Consider the following 26,286-nt stretch of genomic DNA (forward strand, 5'->3'; position numbering starts at 1 on the left):
CAAGAAAAGCATATGTAGCTTAGCCAGTGTTAACTAATAGATGAATTGAGATATTTATCTTTTACAACTCACTTTCACATGCATGATCTCATATAATACTGATTAACTGTGAGCGATCAAAATTCTTTCCCCGATTTTTTTTAAATGAGCAACCAAGGAAGCAATATGTGAGAGTAACTTACTTGAAGGCAAATCAATGTAGGAGCTGAGATTTCTGCTCCAGATGTAACACGGTGCAGAGATTTAAGGAGTGCTGGAATACCAGCCTCGTGTTCTGTAGATGGCTAGAAAAGTGAGTGGAAAATACGTTCGTTCTGCTGGTTGTCCGTTAATGGAGGGAGGTATGTCCAAAGGGACCCCATCCAAACCAGGGAAAAGAACATGGGATATCTGGTACTCTTCTCCAACACTGTAATGTAAAGGCATCAATTCTTCTTATGTCACCCTTAATCACAGTCCAACTTTCAGTTGCATAGGAAATTACTGAAAACACCATGACTTGGATCAAAGAATGCAGGAAAATTATGAGCTGGGGACATCTTGTTTTGGCAAAAAACAAGGAAGGTGATGGCAACAAAAAGCACTCAGTGCAAAGGACCTCCACTGGCCAAACCTAGAAACCAATACAACCAGCAAAATAAATAATAAAAACAAAAGGTTAAAAGATACAAGATAGAAACCACAAATTGCTATCCCTATAAATAAACTGACAGATTAGGATTTTAATAAGAATTGATTCTTGTCATGGTTACAAAGCAACTTGTCACAAAGTATAAATTACAAAAGGGAAAAGGTAACTTAATAGCAGAGGAATTTAGCAGACTGTACTTTAAGAAGTGATCACTATCAGTAACAGGACAAAGAGAAATCAGTGCCAGCTGATAAAATGCAATGAGAAGAACACAACCATTTCTGTACCATTCCTACCACAGACCTCAACCTAAGCATGTCAAAATGTCAGATAAACCCAAATCAAGGGACAGTTAGTGGCAGGTTGTGCTGCCAATCCAACAGCACCTGGTTCAAACGCACCCAGTCCTCCGTGGGAAAAAGATGGGTGATCTCCTCCTGCACAATTTACAGCCTCTGAAAACCTGCTGGAGGGTCTGCTTTAAATTAGTTCTGACTTGATGACACATAACAGCACCAACTAAGTTAACTGGCTTATTAAGTGTCAATATCATGATAGTAAAACACTCAAAGAGACTACAATAACAAACTAAAAACTATGTGTAGTTCTAAGGTAGATCCTTTTCCTTTAAATGACATTATTGTAACTACTGGTATCGTTGAATAAGATCTGTGCATTAGATGGTAGTACTGTATCAATGATGATGTCTTTATCTGTTTTGATGGATGGTTAACTAGGAGAATGTGATAGTTTGCACGGCATAAACACTGAAATGCTTGAATGGCAAGCAACATGCTGGGAATGTATTCTAATGCTTAAGGGGGACAAGAGTTCTTTATACTATTTCCTATTTTTATCTACATTGGAAATGGTTTCAAAAATAAAAATCAAATAGTACATTGTTATTATTGTTGTGAGGTACTATCCAGTTAGGAAAAATACATAGCAACCCTATGAACAGCAGATCTGAACCCTGTCCTATTCTGTACCGTACTCACAATCTCTTGACACTCAAACCCACTGCTGCAGTCACTGTGTCAGTCTACCTGGTTGAAGGTCTTCCTCTCCTTCACCATCTCTCTACTTTTTCAAGCATGATGTCCCTCTCCAAGGAACAGCCTCTCCTAGCAGCATGTCCAAAGTACATGAGGTGAAGCTTTATCATCTCTGCCTCCAAGAAGCACTCTGGCTACACCTTCTCCAAGACTTATCTGTTTTTTGTTACATTACAGTACATTAAGAGGATGGACATTCAGAGACACATATTACATTTAGGTTGTATGCAATGGATCCTGAGATCAGTAATGATGAGAGCATCCCAAAATCAGATCTATCCTCAGAACAGCTGGGAGATAATATAGAGAAAAGTTCCACTGAAGAGGTTAGAGGATGTGAGCCCTATGTATCCACCAATGATCTGGTAATTGATTCACTGAATAAACATTTACAAAACATCTCTTGTGTTTCAAATGGATCCCTGGTGGCAGAGTGCATTATGTGTTAGGATGATAATAGAAAGGTTACTGGGTTGAATCTCCCAGTTACTCCATGGAAGAAAGCTGAGCTGAGCATTCTTCTCCTATAAGGAAGGATGTGGAGCCTCGGAAACCCGACAGAGGGTTGCCATGAGTTGAAATTAACTCAAAAGCAGTATACTTTAGTTTGGTTTTCATCTCTCAGACAAATGAACAAGATACTGGGTCTATGAAAAAGACTGAAAGTTCTCATACTTGAGAGCCTAAAAAATCCAGCAAAGCAGGATAGTTTAGCAGCCTGAAGTGAGAAATTTGAAGACAATCATCAGTGTTACATAGAGAAGCATGGAACTCAAGAACTGTCTCTAGTACATCAATTTTCATTTATGAATTTTCAATGGACCATATACTAGTTTATTATTCAATAATATACTTCAAGAACACTCTCGTGCTGGTGGCTGGTGTTAACTGAGGCATATGCGAAAATTTTATTACTTTTCAATTATGAACAGATGCAAATGACTTACTTGATGTTTCATTTTACAATAACAGGCATCTTCTAAAATAAGTTCTCAAACAAAAACTAGTGTAATAGTTACTGGTTGAAACTTAACACTCCATAAGTGAACCTTTACTTAATATTCAAAAATTTCTCCACGTCTCTAAAAACTTCAACTTCTTCAACAGAGATATTACATGCTTGCAAAACGTTCTCGGATGCTAGAAGAAAGACATTATAATTGTAAAGCACTGGGAAAAATACAGGTTGTTTCCCCCTTTCGCCAGGAACTAACTATTACTGTGGACATATTAAGGCAGAGTGATGCCTTTCAATGAGCTCACCTTGGCAATTTCAAGGTGGGTGGAACACTGCTTGGTTTTCCAACTTCTCCCTTCAGCTTCATTTCAATCTCCAGAGCATATCATCAAGTGAGAATGCTTCAGTGCCTCCTCACTGACCCATGAGTGAGCAGCCAGACCAAGCAAGTCTGTATTCAATTACTTTCACCACTGAGATCTGTACACCTTTCGTACACTTTTCCCATATGACACTTTCAGAACCATATTTAGCTTTCTTCCTACTATCTCCCTGTAATTCAAAAGGCAATTGAGACTCCCATATGGTTGCCATTGGAGCTAACAGATGTCTAGCAAATTAAAACAAAAATTATGACTTATAAAATGCTGATGTATCATCATTCCAGAACATCTTGCAATTTATAGTGAATTCATAAGATAAAGTTTCCCACTTGATGCCCCCCAAGGTTCCCTAAATCTCCTTCTTCTCCGAACTTAAGCCCTGTGGAAACAAATTAGATGCAACATTCTGCTATCAACCCTGCATAAACCTCCACTTAAAGATCCAATGTGATATTCACAAGTACATCAAGAGAGAAATTTGGCCTCCAGTATCCACTGCTGTTCTAATCTTCGTAGAGCAAAGAAAATAACTTGATTCTCTCAAGTTTTACAAGGCTTTAGCTGATCCCATGGGGTTGTTTTTCCCCACTGTTGTTGTTGACTGCCTTCAAGTTGAGCATGGCTCATAGTGACCCTATGAACAAAAGGCCTGAAGCCCCTCTACAACTATCAACATTTATCAAAGTTCATAGAGGTTCCAGAAGCATATTGTTTAGGAAGCGGAAGCCACTCCTGCTAACAACTGAAAAATCAAAATCAAACTCATTACCACTGAGTTGATTCTGACTCACAGCAACCCTAAAAATAAAGGTAGGACTGCCCAATAGGGTTTCACAGGCTGTAATCTTTGTGGAAGCAGTTCACCAAGTCTTTTCTTCCCTGGAGTTGCTGATGAGTTCAAACCTTTCTATTTTCACCATTCCAGCTTCTCTAGCAGATATGAAGAGTATCATCAGCCTTACCAATTGTCATCAAGTCAATTCCAATTCATGGTGACCTCAAAAGTGTCAGTATGGTCACGGAGTTTTCACAGGCTGGCTTTTCTGAATTAAACACAAAAAAGTGCTAACCAGAACCTCCTACCTTTCAGTTAGAAGCTCATTGGTTTTATTATTTGCACTGTAGAGAGTTGCCTCTAAAGGTATCATCAATCGATATCATGCCAGTGATTTGCACCTGTGGTTCAGCAGTAGCATTCTTGCCTGCCATGGTGAAAGACCTGGGTTCAATTCCCTGTCTGCAAATGCAGCCACCACTCATCTGTCAATGGAAGCTTGTGTGTTGCTATGATGCAGAAGAGTATTCTGGGAGTGATGCCTCTAGACTAAGAACAGCAAGAAAGATGAAGCAACTTACTTTGTAAATCAGTCAATGAAAACTTGATAAATGGGCAGATCAGATTTGCACAAGTTTAGACAGCACTTCCCTCCATGAGTCAGGGCTCAACTCAATGCAGCCACCAACAGTGATGCCAAAGAAGCAGGCTACACTGTTGTAAAGCTTCTCTTTCCCAGCAGGGAGCTAGTATTAAATCTAGAGGCAATAACAATGCTGATATTTACCACATGTTAAACATTTAGGAGTTATGTTATCTGCTTAAATCCTTAAAATGACCACCTCAATGATAATATTCTTTTTCTTTTCTTTACCCAAGATACTAATGCTCAGTGAAGCAGTTTGTATTTTGTTTATTTTTTTCAAATATGGCCACAATCCACAAAACCATCTGCAATGTGACCTTGGCACTCCAAGATCAAAAGGTGGGGTCTATTCCTTTGCCTCTTAAAACTAAACAGATTCCAAGAATGCTTTAACCAATGAAGTGGGTGAGAGTGACGAAGCACCAGCTCTGGTATAGCTGTGGCTTGCTGGAAGCTTCCTCTTCGGTCTTAGAAACAGGAAAAAGCCCAGTGTGTTGCTTCATCAACAGCTCCGGCCTAACTCTTATTAATCGTACAGGAAGAGAATATCCATCTTTCTCCCACAGAGCAGCTGGTAGATTCAAACCAGGTATCTTTGGGTTGGCAGCAGAATTCCTTACCACGAAGCCATTAGACAAGTGACTTAAGGGCACATAACAACAACAAGTCATCAGAGCTCCCTCATTCAGCATCAACTACCTGTTAAACCTGTGAAGTCTCACTGGGCCTTCATATAACTCTCTTCCTGGGCACTTCCCTCTGTAACTATATGAGCCCTCTCCAGCTCAGCACGGTCAGTTCAGTTTTGTGTAATAAAAAGTTCTGTTTTCAACCACTCAGTTTTAGGGTTGAATGGTATGTAGCACTGTTGTTAATACTGTTCCTATGTGCCATCAAATTAATTTCAAAGCTAAGTGATCAAAATAGACAGAGGAGAATTGTCTCATAAGGTTTCCCAGGCTTTAAATCTTCACCCGAGCATATCACAAGGATTCTTTTCCCTATAGAATGACTAGCAGAAAACAAAGTAATCTTCCTGGTTTACAGGCCTTTCTTGTCCATCCAATTATCTATGTTGACATCCACGTATTTTTTGTCCATTTTTTTCCGAACCTCTCAGTTAATAGTCAAGCACTTTAACCACTGTGTCATCACTGGTCCTTTACGTGGCAACAGATAAACACTTAGATCCATTAACTTGCCTAGGACTGGAGAATAGTTAAGAGTGGCAAAAGAATCCAAAAGAGTTTAGAGAAAAATACCTCTAAATGGTGTGTAATGGGCTAGAGAGAAGTTCATTACCCTAAAGAATAAAGAAACTTTAAAACAAACTCTCCCTTTCCCCTCCCCAGCTCCAGCCACCTCAGGGTTTCCTGAGCAATGTCCAAGAATGGTGATACCCTTAATAATATCAATTCCCTTCTGTCTCCACTTCTCCCAACATAAAGTAAGATTTTCCCCACTAACCCATGATAACTAATGAGAAAGGAATCTGTACAAGATGTTGACTTTGTTACTCAGAATATCATTACAACTGTTACATAAAAAGTTTCAGATTTTACACACAAAGCTGTAACTCTAATAAAAATATATGTAATGACTCACAGGACTATATCTCAGATCCAAGGTGGGACTAGAGACATACGCATATGATACCAATAACTGAGTAAGTCAAGAAAAAAACTAGTGAAATATATTGGGGGGGGTGTTTAATGAAAATATCTTTAAGGAGGAAATTAAGAAACTCTTTAACAGATATTCCAATATATGCTATTTCCATTAGACATTAGTAGCTATGTCTTCTATTTTTTTTTTACCTTCCCTAGCATACAAGACCCTGACAGAGTTGTCCCATATCAGAACAAGAAAGAACCTTTAGCTCACTTAATTTTAACAGCTGAGAAACTGAGGCCCAGGCTGGTCCACTGACTTGCAAAATCAAAATGCCAGCTCAAAGCAGAACAAAACTGTTGGTGGTGGTGCTACATATGCGCAGTTTTCTTTTAGCACAACTCCAAATGTCTTCAGTTTATTCTAGTGTTTCACAGTATGGAAATGAAAGGTTAGGAATTCGTGCTCTCTCTCGTTCATACCGTCTACTGGGATGTATAGGAATAGCACGGAGGCTGCTGTTTGTTAGGCTGGGGCCTGTAAAGAGCGGAGACTCGAAACTTTTCAAAAGCATGCTGCTGAGCTACTGACCTCAGCTCTTAAGTCACCAACATCTAAGTCTGCATTACTTTAACTGGATACCACTACTTTTGATTCTGTGGTTTATCACTGTTGTTGTTCTTGTTGTTGTTGTCATGTGCCTTCGAGTCATCTGTGTCTCACAGTGACTCCTACGTACAGCAGCTCTGAACCCTGCCCTGCCCTGAGCTAGTCTCACTGATTCCAACACACCAACCTCCATTGCCCCAGTTACTGTATCAATCCATCTCATCCTGGGTCTTTCTCTCCTGTGCTGTCCCGTCTACTCTTCAGAGCATGATGTCCTTCTCCAAGGGACAGTCTCTCCTGGCCACATGCCCAAAGTACGTGAAATGGAGCTTCAAAATCCTAGCCTCCAAGGAGGAACTTGGTTTCACCCTCTCCAAAACACTTGAGATGTCTTGGTAAACTGGGAAACTTAAACAGCAGTAATTCTGGAGCACAGGACAGAAAGGAAAGGTGTGAGTGGGTACCTGAATGAAACATTTTGCGTACAAAAAAGAGTGGGGAGTGTTGAGCAAAGAAAGAAGTCAGATGCTTTCAAGGCCATTCCAAATCACGGTGATGCCACGCATACCAGAACTTTGCTGCATATGTAGGGTTTTCAATGGCTGGTATTTTGGAAGTAGATGGCCAGTCCTTTCTCTCAAGGTAACTCTGAGTGAACAAAAACTTCCAACCTTGTGGTTTGCACCACCACCCAAATATTCCAGGACATAAACAGGCCCTTACAAGACAGGCATCTTTATTGTAGCAATTCCAGGCAATCCGTGAAGTTCTATGGTAAAGTCTACTCTCTGGTTTCTTATAAAACTCCTCTCAGAGATAACTTCTACAATCAGACAAAATTCAGCTCTGTTCTGGAACTCTCTATGCAAGTACTCAATTTTTTTGAGTTCTCCTCAATTTCTAGGGATTTGCTGCAACTTTGACTACACAAAGAGCTAAATCTGCCTCTGCACAGACTACAAAATTATATCAAAAGTGAGGGAAACAACCCCACATCCCTTTATTTCCTTCCCATTCCTTGCTCCTAAACTCTAGCAAAGTCCCTGAGTGCTTTTTTGTCACCTGGTAGCTTAAATGTGCAACTGTCAGAAGCATTCAAGTACAGTCAAAAGGCCTAGACTTGATCACCTATGAAGAAGGGTCAGTGAAAATTCTGTAGTCCCTGCCTCCCAAAGTTACAAAGTTCCAATAAAATCAAAATACCTCAACTCAGAAATGTGATTACCACCACTTTTAGAAATTTCCAGCAGGGGGAAAGAAAAGAAGCCATAAAAGAAAAATAATTTCTTCCTTCTGTATATGTACTAACATTTGATGGAGGTGGAGGTGGGAAACGATGACTGAGAGTATCATGCACAATCGGTGACAAAAAACCAACAACCAAACCAAGCATAAACCTTCTTATGCCTACGAATGATTGGATATGATATTTATCCCCATGCCTCCTCTCATTATCAGTACCAAGATGGCATTATGACAGTTGAAGTATTCTCCAATCTCTGCCATTTCCTTTTGCAAAATATGCATGACCAACACAAGCCATTCCTATAGAAAACGGAAGGAAAATAAAAATAGTCTGCAAAATGTGTAGTAGAAAAATAAAAATGTGAAGAGTTGCACTGATGCCTCAGCTCAGTCAATGGTCAAAATTAAGAAGAGATTCAAAATAAATACATCGTGGGTTCTGATTGCTGTGGCTTTTTAACGACCTCGCAGCTGGATCATTGTTTACCTCACCCTAAACAGCAACTTGGAGAACCCCCTAGACAGCCACCATCTTTACTTTCCATGGGGAGGGGGTGCCCAGTGAAGAAGATGATAGAATGGGATGGGAGGGAACACAGCTTGGTCTCTAAAAACACGTTTCGCCTGGTCCTGGGTGAACTCTTTGTCTGGCTGAACACGTTTGTGAGATCAAGGGAAAGAATCAAAACAAAACAAAAGAGTAGGCGCCCCAGTCTAATTACAATAGGTACCCAACACATCTCAGCGCCAGCGGTGAATGGTTTGAATCTTGCGTTCAAGCATTCGCTCTCTTGGTTCCCCAATAAAAACAGATCTCGCACACCTCCTCCGTCGCCTTTCTCTTCCCAAAAACCGACCCGTTCTGTGTGTCACTCCTCAGGAAAGGAGGACGTGAGACACGAACATACTGAAACATATGTTGATGGTGACTTAAAATCCTAACGGTGATATATATACACAGAGAGAGAGAGAGACATAAATCCCTCTACTCCGTACGCCCACTGGTCAGTCCATTATGCAAAAGAGTGCTTTCCAACACAAGGGGAAGAGCGTGCAAGAAGCGATATTTACGTGCACATTTACAGACCCTTCTACCACCGCATCTGCATCCTACACAAAGCCTGAGATGGTGCAAGAAGATACACGCTGAGCATGGCACAGACCAGCCGCGGCAACACGGAGCCGAGCCCTTGTCCAATCAGATCCTTGTTCTAAGGTGGACCTCAGGGTGGGCTCGGCCCCATTAGCCTTCCCTATTATGACACTACGCTCTGCCCAACATCCCTATCCCACCGGGAGCAAACCTAATTCGCGTGGTTGCTCATTTCTCTAACTACCGAGCCCTTTCTTTCATCTATATTCCTGCAACTCGCCCCATAGGAAGGCACCCCAGGGCCTTAATACCACCTTCCCGGCTCCGTTTTCCTTTTCACCTCTTCTCATTCCTAGAAAGGATTAAATGTTTATCTCTCCTACGCACACGCTGGCAAGAAGGAAGGCAAAAGCCTCTCCCCGCCGCCTACAAGCGCCTAAGGGGCTGCGAAAAGTAGAGGCGGCCGGCAGCGTGGGGAAATCGTCGCGAATCGATCAGCCACAATAGTTGAAATCCCAGAGGCGCTCCAACTTACCCAAAATATGACATTGAAGCCAAATATAAAATATTTGATGCAACAACTGACTTCAGGACCCTTGTAGTGCTTCCCGGACATCCTTTGGGTTCATGAAGACACTTGCCCCGGCAGCCCGAGTTTGGAGCCCCGGAGCGGCTGCTCAGAGCGGCCCGGAGGGGAGCGGGGACTCGGGGACGCCGCTCGGGGCCGAGGCGCAGGCAACCCGGGCTCGGCTGCGCGGGGAAGCGAGCGGTGGAGCGCGGCGCCCGCAGCTCCAGCCCCTCGCACGCCGAGGCCGCCGGAGCAAAGGATAGAGAAGCCGCGCACAAGCCCGAGTCTCGCCGAAGCGGGCCCCCAGCACAAAGCTAGCACCCGCGTCCGTCCGCCAGGCGGTCCGTCGGTCCGTCCTGGGATTTGGGCAAACGCTGCCGCGGCAGATGCTGGAGGAGACGCTGCTCGCAGGCTCGCGCGCGCGCCCTCCCACCCCTCACTCCGCCTGCCGCTCGCCCCGCCCCCCGCCCCACCGGCTGCTCCGCCGCCGGCTCCGCCTTCTCCGCCCGCGGCTCCTCCCGCGGCTCCTCCGCCCTCCGCCCGGCCTCGGAGGGGCGCGCGCGCGCGCAGGCTCGAGCGCCCTCCGGGCTTTGGCACCACGTAGTGTCTGCCGCCTGCTCGCCCCTCCCACTTCTTTTCTCCCCGCCCCTTCTCAGGCCACCTCAGAGCGCCCGGGTCCCCTTTCTTTGCCTCGGAGTAGGTGGGAGGACTGCCTGCGGAAAGGAAGAGGGGAGGGGATCTAAGAGTGCACTGCTTGGGAGCAGCCCCGCAGAGTGTCCGAAATTAAAGAGCGGCGGGTCTCTCTGACTGCCACCCGCAGCAGCAGATGGCTTCTGGAAGGATGCAGGGGAGAGGGACAACAGGGTTGGGTGAGTTGACACCCATACTGTGAGCCTTTGGATAAGCCCCCTTCCTCTGGGTGTAACCGTACACACTGCTGCCCCACCTTTGCGTTTTAAGAGATGTCTTACTGGTGCGCCCAAGAGGAAAGTGTTCCTGGACTTCCTTGGGGTTGGAATGAGGAGTTAAGCGCTCTCCTTTCTCCAAGGAAGAAAAGAGTGAAAGAAAATAGGAGAACAGAGGAAAGGAGCCTCCTCACCTGTGAGGAAAGGAGTTTACATCTGGAAGTGGAGCCAAAGGAGGAAAGAGGACCCAGAGGAGTCTTTAGGATCCAATCCTTTCCTTACGGCCTGCTTGCAACAGCTTAATCACGGGACTGGGAACCATTCTCTGGAGGAAGTATTGCTGAAGAAACTTGACTGGTTCCTAATTCAGGGAAGAAATCCAGACGGAGTTCCAGAATGATAATCTGGGGAATCTGAATTCATTTTATAGATCACGAGCCATTAAGCTGTTCCCCTTTGAGGAAATACAGAATGCGTGGACGCAAGTTGTTTTAGAGTTCTGCCTCAGAATGTGTGTATGCCCCTTGTGTAATCTGCCCACCTCCTGAAATATTCCGATCAGCAAAGAAAAACCCACTGCCATCTGTTGACGTTAAATGCCTTGGAGTACTACTCGCAACGACACTATGAACAACAGATCTGAACCCTGTTCTCTCCTGCACCATCCTCACAATCTGACACACTGGAGCCCATTGCTGCAGTCACCATGTCAATCTACTTGGTTGAAGGACCACCTCCCCTTCATCCTCCCTCTGCTTTTCCAAGTATAAGGTCTCTTTCCAAGGAATAGCCTCTCCTAACAACACGTCCAAAGTGTTCGAGCCACTTCATAATCTTTGCCTCCAACGAGCACTCTGGCCTCACTTCTCCAAAACTTATCTGTCCTTTTGGCAATCACTGGGATAGTCAGTACTCCTCTCTAATACCACAGCTAGTTAATTCCAATTTATAGTAGCCTTGTAAGGCACAGTCCAATTACACCAAAGATTTCAAAGGCTGTATCTTTCCCTGGAGCAGCTTGGAACTTACAATCTTTTGGTTAACTGTTGAATGTCTTTAATTAAGTGCCACCAGAGTTCTTTTGAAGCACTTTCACAAATTGTAGGTCAGGAGCAGGGAACACTGGTGGCCTAGAGTGGTAAATAGTTGTGATGCCAACCCAAAGACAGCTGGTTTGCACCCACCAGCTACTCTGCAGGAGAACCATCAGGTTTATAGCTTCTGAAAAGCTGCTGGTGAGCCAATTTTGAGTTGAATAAAAGAGACTTAGTTGCACAGTTGGTTAAGACGTTTGACTGTCAGTCAGTCAAAAGGTCAGCTCTCAAAAAGCTGTGATAATATGTTTTTCTAAATGTTTCTGGCCTTGGAAACCCTAAGGGGCAAGCCTACCTTGTTCTGTAAGGTCCACCCTGTTCTACAAGGTTGTTGTGAGTCTACAAGGGAACTCTGGTGGTTTAGTCTCTTAGGAAATTGTGCAGCTAATCTGAAAATCTCCCTTCTCTGGTGGTTCAGCTCCACCAAGTGCTCTCCAGTGGAAGGATATGCCATCTTTTCTTAGGCAGTTTACAGCCTCAGAAATTGCTGGGAGGGTCAGCTTGATGACAATGAGTAAGAGTGATGGACCTAAATGGACTTCAGGTGGTTTTATTTTAGTTTTGTTGGTTAGGAAAAAGAGTTACCAGTGAGCCATGGAAAAAAGAAATGCCACCCAGAACTGTGTGTATGGAAATGTCTGGGGATATCATTTTAAATTTCAAAAAGCTGGAAAGAGATAAGACCAGAAAAACTTTCCAGCAATGCCCTGTGTGTAACTGATAGCAGGGAACAGAAATCTACTTATTAATAAATTCACCAGGCAATGCTTAACTGCACCGGAGTTTGGAAAAAAATGCCTGGGAGGTTCACCTGGTTTACAATCTGATGCCTTTCTCAAAAACTGACTAGCTGGTTGACAGCTTTCTATCGTGAGCTCAAAAAGGCAAGAGGTTATTTTCTTCCTACACAAAATCACACCTTAAGATCTAGCTAGCCTTCAGCAGGGTCATACTGAAATCACCTATTCAGGACTACACACGTCATGACATTGGCTAACAATGACTTCAGCTCTTTAGAAACAATCATCCTCTCTCAAAATCACCCTCCACACTGCAAAAACACACACCACTACTATTCTGGTAGACTCCAAAGGTAAGATCTTCACATACACACACACACACACACACACACCAGGTTTCCCTGTGAACAGGAAGGACTAGAAAGACTAACCTAAGCCTACTTACAATTCCTCTTATATATAAATAGAATGACTGCTTCAGGAATTAAGATCTGGTGGCCTGTAGGTAAGGAGTTGTGCTGCCAACCCAAAGGCAAGTGGTTCAGATCCACCAGCTGCTTCACAGGAGAAAGGTGGCCACTTTTGTCCTGTGGGTTTATATCCTCTGAAAACCCAGTGAAAGATCAGCTATGAATAGATTCTGACTCCACATTGATGAGAGAAATCTGCAAGAATACAGGAGAAGTTAGACCAAAGGTCTGTCTTAAATTGTTATGACATATTTCAGGAAAGGAATAGAAAATGGAACAAATTGATGCTTTAGTTAGCCCCTAAACATGATTTGTCTTTGAAATAAAAAATCAGTAGGGCAGAACTCATCAGTAATTTGGAGGAGAGGGAAAACTAGTTGAAATCTCATTTCATTCATCAGAGTTAAGCTCTAGGAGGATTATTGAGCTAATATTTTTCAAATAAATCAGAGAAAATATAATCATTTTTAAACATTTCAATAAGAACAGTAGAAGCAATAAAAAGGAATGACTGATGTATATGACTTAAAACTTCTAAGCATCAAACATGTATTTTAAAAAGAAAACAAAAATGGGGTGAGGGTGGGAAAATGGAAACACACATGATAGAGAAAATCTGAGTATCTGTGTTGTAAATAGAACTTATAACAGTTAACATTTCTTTTTTCATTTCACCCAAAATTTACTCTCTATTTTGGGTGATAAGAGATGCAAGCCACATAGTAACCAATATAAGAGGGGATATTAACCTTACTAGTAATCAAAGAAAAAGACATTAGAAGAAATTAACGAGGAAGATATAAAAACCTACATTGGTTTTCTCATATGTTTCTGAGATCATTATGTTCTTTTGGAAAGCATTTGGCTGTATGGATTAGGTCAGAGTGCTCTCTTATATTTTGACTCAGCAGTCCCACTTCTGGGAATTGAGCCAAAGAAATAGTCCAAAATGGGGTAAAAGTTATATACTGCAAGTTATATATCGTAGCATTATTTATATTGAAGACATGGACACAACTTAAAAGATCTCTAGAACAGGGCTATCTTCAATTCCTTGTAACCTCTTGGACCACAGTGTTCTTCACATTTCTCGCCTTTACACATGTCATTCTATGTGCTAGAGAGCTGAGAAACTGCCCTTACCCCTTCTCCGAAAACAAACTTCATCATTATCCTTCAAGACTTTGATCAGTGTCTTTAAGGCTACTTCTTCCTTCAACACTTCCTTGTTGTTGGTTGTTGCTGTTGGTAGTGGTTGTTAGGTGCTGTCGAGTCAAATACAATTTATAACGACCCTGTGAAGAAAAGATCTGAACCCTGTTCTATCCTGCGCCATCCACATACTTCCTCATACACAAGAGCCCACTGCGGCAGTCAACACATCAGTCCACCTGACTAAGGGTCTTCTTCTCCTTTGCGGACTTTCCACCCTTCCCAGCATCATGTCCTTCTCCAAGGAGCAGCCCCTCCTAACAATGTGTCCAAAATATGTGAGACAAAGCCTCATCATACTTGCCTCCAAAGAGCACTCCAGCTGTATCCTTTCCAAGACCTATCTATTTGTACTGTTGCCTGTCCATGAGATGTTCAGTGCTCTTCTCCAACACCGCAGGTCATATGTGTCAGTTCTTTTTCTGTTATCCTTATTCATTGTCCAGTTCTCAGATACATAGCAAGTGATCGGAAAGACAACGGCCTGAATCTGACGCACCTTAGTCCTCAAACTGACATCGCTACTCCTCCATTCTTCTATTTTGGTACCCAGAGACTACTGATAATTATTTGGTTACCTTCTTGCTTTTATACTCTGTCAGTGCCTCCCTGAAGGGTGTGGTTCATTTCCTTTTTATCTTAGAATCACTAGCATCCTTCAGATGTGGGAGATGTTTGATAAATATTAAAGGAGTAGATGAATCATTTACTTAACATCTTTTGCAGCCATTAAGGATTATAATTATAAAGAAGATATAGCAATGTGTGAATACATCATTATCCTGTTATATGATTATGCAAATGCATTTGACTGTGTGGATCAGAACAAATTATGGTTATCTTTGAGAAGAATAGGAATCTCAGAATATGTAATTGTGTTCAAAAGAAACCTATACCTAGACTAAGAGGCTATTGTGCAAATAGAGTAAGGGAACACTATATGGTTTAAAATTAAGAAAGATGTGTATCAGGATTGTATCCTTTCTCCATACCTATTCAATCTGTATAGTTAGCAAATTATTCAAGAATCTAGGCTCTATAAAGAAGAATGTGGCATTAAAATCAGAGGAAGACTTGTCAATAACCTATATATTGCAGATTACACAACTTTGCTTGCTCTAAGTGAGGGGGACGTGAAGCACTTGCTGCAAAAGATCAAAGACTACAAAATCCTAAAGAAGATCAAAGCCTTCAATATGGATTGCATTTCAACTTCAAGAAAACAAAAATTCTCACCTACTGGACCAATAGACAACAACATGATAGATGGAGAAAAGATTGAGACTGTCAACAACTTCATCTTACTTGGATACACAATCCACAGCATTGGTACCAGCAGCCAGGAGATCAGGAGACATATTGCACTTGGAAAGTGTGCAGTCAGGGACTTCTTCAAATTATTGAAGAGCAATAAAGTCAGTTTGAAGACTAAGGTATGCCTGATTCAGGCCATCATCCATTCAACTACTTACTGTGGATCTAAGAGCTGGACACTGAGTAAGGATGACTGAAGAATTGGTGCCTTTGAGCTCTGGTGTTGGATAAAAGTACTGAATATCCCCTGATCTGCCAAAAGTAAAAACAGATATGTCTTTGAGAAGGTGCAGCTTCTGATAAAACTTTGATAAAGCTTCTGATAAAGCTTTTTATGATAAAGCTTTGTCTCACACACTTTGGGCATGTTGCTAGGAGAGCCTATTCCTTGGAGAGAGGCATCGTGCTTGAGAAGGTGAATGGTCAGGGAAAGAGAGGATAATGCTCAACCAGATGGATTTAACAGTGACTACAGGTTTGAGCTTGAGTATGTAGCGATTGTGAGGACAGCACAGGATAGGAAAGGATTTAGATCTTGTTGTTCACAGGCTCACTATGGGTCATATTTCACTTGACAGCACCTAATAACAACAAATTAGGAGTTTGAAAGAGGCCGAGTGATACAGTGTTTGAATCACTTGGCTACTAACCAAAAGGATAATGGTTCAAATCCACCAGGCCCTCAGGGGTGGAAGGAAGGTTGTGGCAGTCTCCTCTCATAAAGATTTACAGCCTTGAAACTATGGGGCAATTCTACTTGGAAAACATGAGGGGCAGTTCTGTGCTGTCCTGTAGTGTCATTGTGAGTTGAAATTTACTTCACAGCCATGGATTTGCTTAGTTGTAGATATGGAGTATATTCAAGTAAAAAGTTGTGCTACCAACCCAAATGCAAGTGGTTCAAATAAGCCAACAACTCTGTGGGAGAAAGATAGGCAGTCTCTTCCTGTGAGATTTACAACCTCTGAAAACCCACTGGAGCATCAGCTGAGTCAATTGCAACTTGATGTCAATGAGTAAGTGAGTGAGGGAATGCTTTTGGGGAGGGGAGCCTCTGGTGTCCTAGTGGTAAAAAGCTGTGCTATAATCTCCAAGGCACACAGTTCAAATCCACCAGGTGCTCTGTGGGAGAAAAATGGACACTCTTCTCCCTCTGATTCTATAGTACACAAACAACAGCATGAATGAATTCTGTTAAATGGGGAAAAGAAGCAAATTAGAAAAAGCCAGCTACCATTTTGGGGTTTAAAAAAAAATGACAAAGAAGAGTGGAAGAGATAGATAGATAGATAGATAGATAGATAGATAGATAGATAGATAGATATAGAGAGATAGATAGATATAGAGAGATAGATAGAGAGATGATAGATATGTCGATGTGATGTCGATATCAAGAGATAGAGATAGAGATATGAAAATTAAGAAACTCTTAACAGTGGCTTGAAATGCCAGGATAAGGAGTACAAAATAGAGGATTAATGGATATTGATGAGATCTTTTTTAAATAATGTAGCCTTTTTGTTTGTTTTTCAAACTTGTGCCCTATGCATGATATATGTCTTAAAAAATATACTCCACCAAACTGTATGTAATTATGTGGATAAAAAATATAGGACTTTAATCTTGCCAAATTATAACAGTTGTTATATGAGCTTGTGGGTGATTTTGTTTTCATGTTTCTAGTTTCCAATTTTTTTAATGTAGTCATATTCCTTTTACAATTGAGATAAAATTATAAATAAAGACATAAACAAGTAACTAAATAATCATTATGTTTCTTTCACAACAGCTCTTTCATGACTCAATAAATTCTGGTCTATTTTAAGGAGAACAGGAGAGTCATTCTGTCTCTGGGGACTGCAAGGGCCATCTCCTTTGTAATCCTGAGGCTGAAAAATGGTTAATAAGTTTAACTACTGAAAAGTTAATCAGTCTTTCAAAGGGCATGTTCTTGTAATAGTTGCCTAGGTGAACAGTGAAGTATGACAACAGCATTTTAACCTAAGACACCCAATTTCCTGAGCTTGTCTGTCTCTATCAGTTTCAATCTCCTCAGCTGCTCTTAGTCTTTCACTTCTCTCTCTCTCTCTCTCTCTCTCTCTCTCTCTCTCTCTCTCTTCTCTCTCTCTGGTATGTGTGTATGTCTTCTCCCCACATCCCTCCACCCCCTGTCTTTTTCCCTCCTCCAGTAACTCACTCACTCATTCACTCATTGCCATCAAGTCAGAACTGACTCATAGCTGACCCTTCCTCAGATTTCTGCAGCTATAAATCACATGGGAGGAGATTGCCCATCTGTCTCCTATGGAGCTGCTGGGGGTTCAAACTACCTGAGAGGTGCTGCTGCCTTTTCATTAACAGCACAACTCTCTACTAACTGTGTCGCCAGAGCTGCCTCTGTACTCCTGTGGTCCTCTATTTTTCTTTTACATCTCTTTGTAGCCAGCGCTACTGGTTACCTATCTACCTCCATTCCCTCTTTCTTCTCTGAACCCCGATGGCATTCTAGTGCCCTCTCGTTTAATAGCCAAATGCTTTGGAAAGACTGGTCATGTCCAGAACACAGAGATTGAGTCCTGTGCCCCTAAATCAATCTGGCATCCCTGTTCCTTTTAAGAGTGCTTGGTTCGAAAGTGGATATGTGACACAATTTAGGCCAAAGAGACATGAGAATCTGCTGAGGGCTTTTCACACATCTGAACTGGTCTCGTTTTAACTTTTAGATTTTGTAGTATTTGAATAGATTGTATCCCACAGGAAGTTTTCTTGAAATTCTAACCCTATAAATATGAACTAGTTTGCAAATAGGAGTTTAAGATCATACAAGGGTAGGGTGATTCTTATGCCTAATATGCTCTGACTGATGTCCTATATAAGAAACAGAATAGACACAGACACTCAGACACGGGGGAAGGGACCATCTATGAGCCAAGGATGAGAGCCATCTACGAATGCCAAGGAACATCCTGAGAACTGCCACCACGAAGAAAAGACCCTCGCTCCAAACTCTGAGAAAAGAAATTCCTGGTTTTTAACACCACCCATTTGTGTTATTCTTCTTAAGGCAGTACAAGGTAACTAAGACAGATGTGATGCCTAGATCCTGTCCCACCCACCAATAGGACTGCATCGTGGCAATTAAGATGGAAAGGATCTGGATGTTCACTGTTGCATGGCTGACTTAACCAGTCTCGAAACTCACCTACCTCAAGACTACTATTTGCCCTATGAGATTATTTTTTTTCTACAGGCACTTTGAGTGGGGCTTTCCATTTGATACAGCTGCAGATATTTTAACGCTTTCCTTTGAGGTCCCGCCCCACAACCTTATTTGACTCTTTCTTCACCATCAGTGTTTCCATCTTTTTCTCAGTACCAATTTTTGCTTATTTTTCCTTTCTCTCTTCCTCAACTCTTTTGTCTTAAGCAATACAGGGAACTATTTTGAGGTATTTGACCCGCTCACATCTCTCCCTTTCTCCCAGACTTTGTCAGTCACAAGGTGTTCACTAGCCCCAGTTAGCTCTATTTTAGAACAGATTGAACTGAAGGCAGATTCCGGCTGGGCCAACCTGAGAGTGTGTCTCTGAATTGGTTTTCAATAAAGGAATCCATGCATGTGGCTGAAATAGAGGTGATATTTATATGAGAACTGGGAGGGCTATGTGCTCAAGAGGAAACCAAAACCCTCTCTAGTTCTCTGCAGAAAGAGGAAGGAAATCTAAATGGAGAGGAAACAGTTCTGTCTCTCCAACAACCAGCATTGGGCTGCTACCAGTGCATATGCATGTTTTGCTCTGAAAGTCTCTGGGCCCTCCTAAAGGCTTTCTACTTCAGGATGTCTTCAAAAGTCACCCTGTGCTTAAAGTCTATGAGTTTGTTTTTTGTTGTTTTTTTTTAAAAAATAGGGAATTTTTTCAGATAGACTCCTGATCCTATCATACCACCTTAAAGTCTCATAGATTGGTAAAGCAAAAACATTTATTAAAATAATTCCTCACCCCACCTCAAATCTTTTGTGAAATGAGGCCAACAGAAAATGTGTTTCTAGTTAGCAGTGATAAAAAATCAAGTGTATCTTTGTCATATTTAATGAGTTAAATAATAGGCTTCTCTTCCTTAGTTAGAAAGCAAGTAAATTAAATGTTATGTTTTTCTTAGTAAACAATTAATTTATCCACAGTAGCAACATCATCCTCTTGGTCCTGTTCACACTCCATGCCTACATCTACCCATTTCTGTTTCACACAGGAAGAACATCAAAAGAGAGCATTTCTGGTAAACACAATTGAGAAAGTATCCATACACGACAATTGTTTCACTTTGAAAAAGACAATGGTAACTTCTTATGTAATAAAATGTATCCGACAATTTTTAAAAGGTGTCTTTCAAAAATACCACAATAGGGGTTTTCCCCCCCTTTTTAAATCCTGTCTTTTACCTCATTTTGGTAATAGTGCCTCAGTTTCCTTTTGCTTTGGAACAGTTGGATAGGCCTTGGGCCTCACCTTAGTATGGGCACAGGCTTACATTACCAACTTCAAACAATCAGAATATTCCTCATTGATATTTGAAGTTTGAGGCAAATTAGGGAAAGATCACAGGATTTGGTGTCTTTCAACCCCTGGACAGGTATGGGCCTACCATTGAGATCTCCAAAAACCTCTTTGTTCTTCATCCCTGCACCTGATCTCATAAACTATCCTCTGTTTCCTGTGAATTCCTTTTTTGCTAAAATTTGTCAAGCCTCTATCTGTGGCTTAGGAAAAAAAAATCCTTCCTCAATACCACGTGAAACTTTAAAACTCTGCTTTTTAGAGTTAGATGTTAACTTTTTGTCTCCTACCTTCTAAAACGAGATATTTCCATTATACAAGATTTTAAAAATAATGGATTTTTAAAAACTGCATAATAGGAATACAAACAGATTTGTCCTGGAAAGGGTTAAACCGGGTGGCTCCTTGGAGGCAAGGATTCTGAGGCTCCATCTAACATACTTTGGACATGTTGTGAGGAGAGACCGGTCCTTGGAGAGGGACATCATGCTTGGGAGGGTGGAGGGACAGTGCAGGAGAGGAAGGCCCTCTATGAGGTGGATTGATTCAGTGACTGGGATAATTGGGATGGGAGTGTCAGAGACAGTGCGATTGGCACAGGACAGAGCGGAGTTTAGGGCTGTTGTACCTAGGGTCGCTATGAGTCACAGGCGACTCGACAGCACATAACAACAACAACAACATAATCTATGGCAATGTTCTCAAATAAGACTAGGGTCAATTGTACACCAATGTTTATAGCAGTCTTATTCACCATCAAAAGAACATGGAAACAGCCCAGATGTCCAATCACAATCTAATGGATTGAGAAAGTATCGCATATTTACACAATGGAATACTAAACAGCATGCAAGAGCAATGATTTTGTAAATTACCTAACTTGGGAAGGACTGGAGAGCATTATGCTGAGTGAATGAATTCAGTCCCATAAGGACAAATACTGTATAAAAACATTATTGTAGAAAAAGTATGAGGATCCAAGAGATGGGGTCTGGGGAGGGTGGAAACAGAGGGGTGAGGATGTAAGGCAGGGGAGGATTAATCATGGGGTTGCACAATCTGATGAGGGGCAGTGAGGGAAATGGAAAGGATCTGGTGAGAAAAATAATGTATTCAAATTTTGGAAATAAACTAGTATAAAGAATAATGTAAAATAGAATGCATATAAATGATTGTATGAAACACAATGTAAATTAAAGATTGCATAAAACACAATGTATATGAATAAAACATACTGTAAAGGTATTATTATATGAAACTCAATAAAAATATTTTTTTAAAAAGAGTAGGGTTAGTATTTTGGTATGTTTTCTCCATTAATAAATTTTACACATGATTTATCGCAGTCTATTGAGCAAAACCTTAAAGCTACCACATCATCTCTTCCACTCACTGATGCCCAGAAAAAAAGTTCAAAGATCTTTATTCAGAATCAAAGCCATGTCAGTCTCAGTTTCAAGACAGTGGTTATTAGTCAAGAGTCTAACCTCACTGCCCTTTATCTCTTGCCTCTTAGAGTCTTTCTTTTCCACTGCACCTGAGCCTTTGCTTTCATTCTTACAAGGCAACTGTGCTTATATGCTTTCTTCTTTGCCTACTTAGAATCACCTTCAAACCATTTCGAAATGCTGCTCCTCACCGCACGAACTCCACCCTTCCGTCCATCACTAAGTAAAGTTATTTCACAGGGTTATGTATAATTGAACCTTCTATGATATCTGCTCCATTTAATATAAGGTATAGTGATCATATCAAGCAATTCCCTCTTTTACCAGTTTCTTTAACCTTTTAAAAGCTTTGCTGCTGTGACATATCCCTTTTCAACGGTGCTATAATTGGTGAAACATTGATCTTTCTGACCACAACCAGATCCTAGCAGATTCCTCAGATAGTGGCTTATATTTTGTTATGCATAATCTATCAATTCAACCACAGATTGAACACATTTCCTGTTAAAGTAAGCAGCTGTGTTCATGATTCTGCTCTAAAGTTGCCTCTGAAAGAACTATACAGACAGATGTAAGACATGGATGAGAATCAGTAAAGTGCTACAACTAATACAGTCATGATAGGAGGGGGAGGGAAACAGACCTTGCCTCTTCCAACTTGATGTTCTCTTTTTTTTTCCTTTTATGTTTAGACTCATCAAGATACAGTTACATGGAATAAAATCTTCTGAAAGTCATCAAGACTGAATGGTCCAAATATGAATCATTTATTTGAATGAAATGGAGGCTCTGAAAGAATAAATATTAACATCACTTAAACGAGTAACAAACTGAATAACGATTCATAATATAAAATATGGTCAAATTAAATGCCCAGTGTTATAAATAGTGTATCCTCACTTTGGAAAATAGGATAGACTATAAAAATAAATTAAAAGGATGTTATTTGAATGTAAAAGAATTCTCTGTTGTACGATGGGCTGAAGTCAAGAAATGGAGCTCTGGTGCTGAGTCTTTAGAGAGTTGTACTCCTGACGCAAAAGCAGAGCCTCACCGGTGCCTTGAATTCTCAAACAGCTGCGAGTGAAAAAGACGAGCAATGTCCTCCAGTGTGATAATCCATCCTTGGAAGCTCAGTGGAGTGTGAGTTGGTTCTTACTCCACAGCAATGAGAGAGAGAGAGAGAGAGAGAAAATATGAATCTCCAAATAAAATAAGGGGCTTTTACTGTTGATAGCTGACATCAACTGATTCAGCTTCTGATGACGGTTGTATGCAGAGTTCCAACTGACAATCTTTTGCACCACCCAGAAACTCTGAACTTCCCTGATAAATGTAATTGTTTGGTAGTTGATCATTAACAACCTAGCAAAGCCTGTTGAGAGCAGAGACACTGTAGGAGGAAGTGAGAAGCTGTGAGCCCCTCTCTAGCAAGTACTGTCTTTTGTTCTCTTTTCTAATCTTCAGCCCTTCTCATGTCTCTGACAAGAACCCAATACAGTAGAGGTGGATTGAGGATGTGGCCGTGTGAACATAGGTATTGTCAATCTAATGGTCTGAGTTGATTTTTTTTTGGTGTTTTTTAAATTATTGTATATTGATTTACCTACAAAGTTCATATACATTGAGTTTCACACTATTATTCATTCACACTGTGTTTCATACAATCATTCCCATGTATTATGTTTTATAAAATTAGTTACCATTGGACCTTGCCCATTGTTACCCTTTCTTTTCAGGTCCCCTCTAGATCCTTCCTGTTTACTTCACCCCATCCCTCCACTCATCTATGGTTTCGCCCCTACCCATCCTCACTCCTCTGCTCCCACTCATTCCTCCCTTAGGTCCCCATACATGTTTCACTAGTTATCCTTCTATTTTTACAATAATAGTCTTATGCAGTATTTGTCCTTATGAATTAGTTTACTCAGCATACAGTCTCTCCCAAGTTATGTAGTATTTTTTTTTAATTGTTGCTCCTGAGTGTTGCGTAGTATTCCATTGTGTGAATGTACCACAATATCTCAATCCATTTAGATGTGGTTGGACATTTGGGCTGTTTCCATGTTCTTGCCATGGTGAATAATGCTGCTATGAACATTGCTGTACAAATCCCCGTTTGTACTTAAGTTCTAATTTCCTTGGTGTATATGCATAGTAGTGGAATAGCTGGGTCATATGGAGTTTTTATGTTCAATTTTTTTGGGAAATGTCAAACTGCCATGCAAAGTGGTTGTACCATTTTACAACCTCTTCAACAGTGTATGAGAGTTCCCACCTCTCCACACCCTCTGCAGTATCTATTTCTTGATACCGTGCTAAAGTTGGCTGCTATTATTGGGGTGAGATGTATAGTCTGAATTTTAACCGTGGTATTTCAAATATGTTTTCCAGTAAACTGTATACTCTTTGAGGATAAAGGTCAAGGTTTTCTCTGCAGTGTGATACTTTGCCAAGTATTCCACTCATTTTGGGTGCATAATATTGCTTACTGAGTATCATGGATTGAGGTGTGTCCCCCAAATATACATACAAATAATGATATGTTGTTGTTGTTGTTGTTGCTTACAGCCATTGAGTCAAGTACGACTCATAGCAACCCTATAAACAACAGTTCTGAACCCTACCCTATCATGTGCCCACCTGGCCCATCACTGGGTCAATTTACCTGACTGAGGGTCTTTCTCTCTTTCACTTTTTCCCACCTTCCCAAGCATGGTGTCTTTCTCCAAGGAATAGCCTCTACTAGTAACATGCCCAAAGTATGTGAAACTAACCTACATCATGTTTACTTCCAAGGAGGACTCATAATGCACTTTCTTCAAGGCCTGTTTGTTCTTTTGGCAGACCATGGGACATTCAGTACTCTTCTCCAACATCATAATTCAAAGGCATCAATTTTTCATCTATCATCCTTATTCATTATACAGCTCTCGTAGCGTAGCAAGTGACTGAAAAGACTATGGTCCTAATAAAGTGCACCTTAGTTTTCAAACTAGCTTCATTGCTTCTCAGTAATTTGGATTGGTCCCTGACTGCAAACTTCCCCAATACAATACATCTCCTAATCTCCTGACTGCTAGTACCAAGTGTATTGGTTGTGTATCCAAGTAAGATGAAGTCATTGACAGTTTTAATCTTTTCTCCATCTATTATGATGTCAATGTCAAGAAAACAAATTTTCTTTACTACTGGACCAATAGATGACATCCTAATAAATGATATGATACAGAATCTATGTAACCAGCCCCTATGATCTGTTAAAGCAAGTAGTTATAGAAGGATTAAGATAGAGTACAAAATTTCTTAATCCCATCACACCACTAATACTATATAAGGGGAGTTACTCTGGGGTGGTGGTGGTTATTGTTAGGTGCCATGGAGTATAACCTATAGTGACCCTATTAACAACAGATCTGATATCTGTCCTATCCTGTGCCATCCTCACAATCTCTGACATACTTAAACCCATTGCTGCAATCATTGTCAATCCATTTTGTTGAGGGTCTTCCTCTCTCTCATCCTACTTCCACCTTTCCAAGCATGACCTTTCTCTCCAGGAATAGTCTCTCCTAGCAACATATCTAGAGTACATGAGACAAGGCTTTATTATCTTTGCCTCTAAGGAGCATTCTGGCTGCACCTTCTTCAAGACATATCTGTTTGTTTTTCCAGTAGTCCATTCAGTACTCTTCTCCAATTTCACAGCTCCAAGACATCAGTTCTTCTTCTGTCATCTTTATTCATCATCCAGCTTTTCAGATGCATAGCAAGTAATTGAAAAGACTTAATCAGGCTCACCTTAGTCTTCAAACTAGTATCATTAAGGGGAAATGCAGCTGATCTGCGTATGCTTAGTACCACCAAGAAATAATCACCAGGAGTGCATCATTTTGGCACTGAGTCCCTGAACAACTAAGGTTTTTGATAAAGGCGAAGGCCCAGATACATCAAAGTCTCCATGGAATACCAGCCCCATAGTTACTGAAGAAAATAAGGCCTTTGTTCCACAACAGACGTAGATAGAGGGAATACTCCTAGAGCTGACACCCTGAATGTGAACATCAAGCTTCCTAACTATGAGAAAGCAAGTTTCTGTTTGTTAAAGCCATCCTTTTATGGGATCTCTGTTTATACTCAGCACTGGGTAACTAAGACACTAAGTGAATTTTTTAATTATAAGCTTCAGTTGAAAACAGCAATCGAAGGAAATGGTTATAAAGCAGCTCTGATAGTCCGATACACATGTAGGAAACTCATTTGAGTCATTAAAGTTTAAATGGTAGACACAATATTAGAGAAACATGTTAAAAGCATAAAGTGAAGAAAAATTCAAGTTTTAGTTTATCCTATCTTCCCCTGTGAAAGGGACATATTTTCTACTGCATTTGTAACTGCCTTGCACCTAAATGTACCACATTTACTGTGTTCACAATAAATACTGTTGACGGAATGAATGACAAGGCAAAAAATAGCTTGAAGCACTTTTCATTTTTTACAAGTGTAGAAAGCATATTAAACCATCTGCTGATTAAAAATATGCGTGTTTTGACTTGCATATGAATCAAATTAACATACATAAATCCAGCATCTTCACATCACTAAGTTCATGGCCATAACCAATGTAATTTTCCACGTTTCTTCACATTCATCAATCCCAGAATGACATAATTAAGTTATTAGGCATCAAAAGTATAGCAATGATTTATAACTAAATTCTAATGTCGATTTTATTTCAGTTTGCTGATCATTTATCCTCTGAAAGTAAAAAAATTATAAAATCACTTAAATATAGAATTTTATGTTTATATTTGCTTCATAAGTACTTACTATGACTATAAGGAACTCTGGTGGCTTAGTGGTTAAGGAGTTAGGCTGTCAACTCAAAGGCAGGCAGTTCAAATCCACTACTAGTTCCTCTGAGGAAGAAAAAAATGGTAATCTACCCCCATGTAATTTACAGTCCCTGAAAA

The 26,286-nt window shown here is 40.9% G+C and overlaps 1 protein-coding gene across 1 annotated transcript in view; it reads right to left on the reverse strand.

Annotated features, from left to right (window-relative positions):
* The window catches only part of TSPAN5 (tetraspanin 5), a 257,691-nt gene extending 247,693 nt beyond the window's left edge, over positions 1-9,998 (reverse strand). The window contains exon 1 of the mRNA XM_006893078.1: positions 9,542-9,998. Within this exon, the coding sequence (XP_006893140.1) occupies positions 9,542-9,622 (81 nt within the window). The 5' untranslated portion in view covers positions 9,623-9,998. The remainder of the gene's footprint in view (positions 1-9,541) is intronic.
* Between the last annotated feature and the right edge of the window lie 16,288 nt (positions 9,999-26,286).

The sequence above is a fragment of the Elephantulus edwardii genome, unplaced genomic scaffold (genome assembly GCF_000299155.1).
Source record: "Elephantulus edwardii isolate Elephantulus edwardi_28Jun2011 unplaced genomic scaffold, EleEdw1.0 scaffold00122, whole genome shotgun sequence".
NCBI lineage: Eukaryota > Metazoa > Chordata > Mammalia > Macroscelidea > Macroscelididae > Elephantulus > Elephantulus edwardii.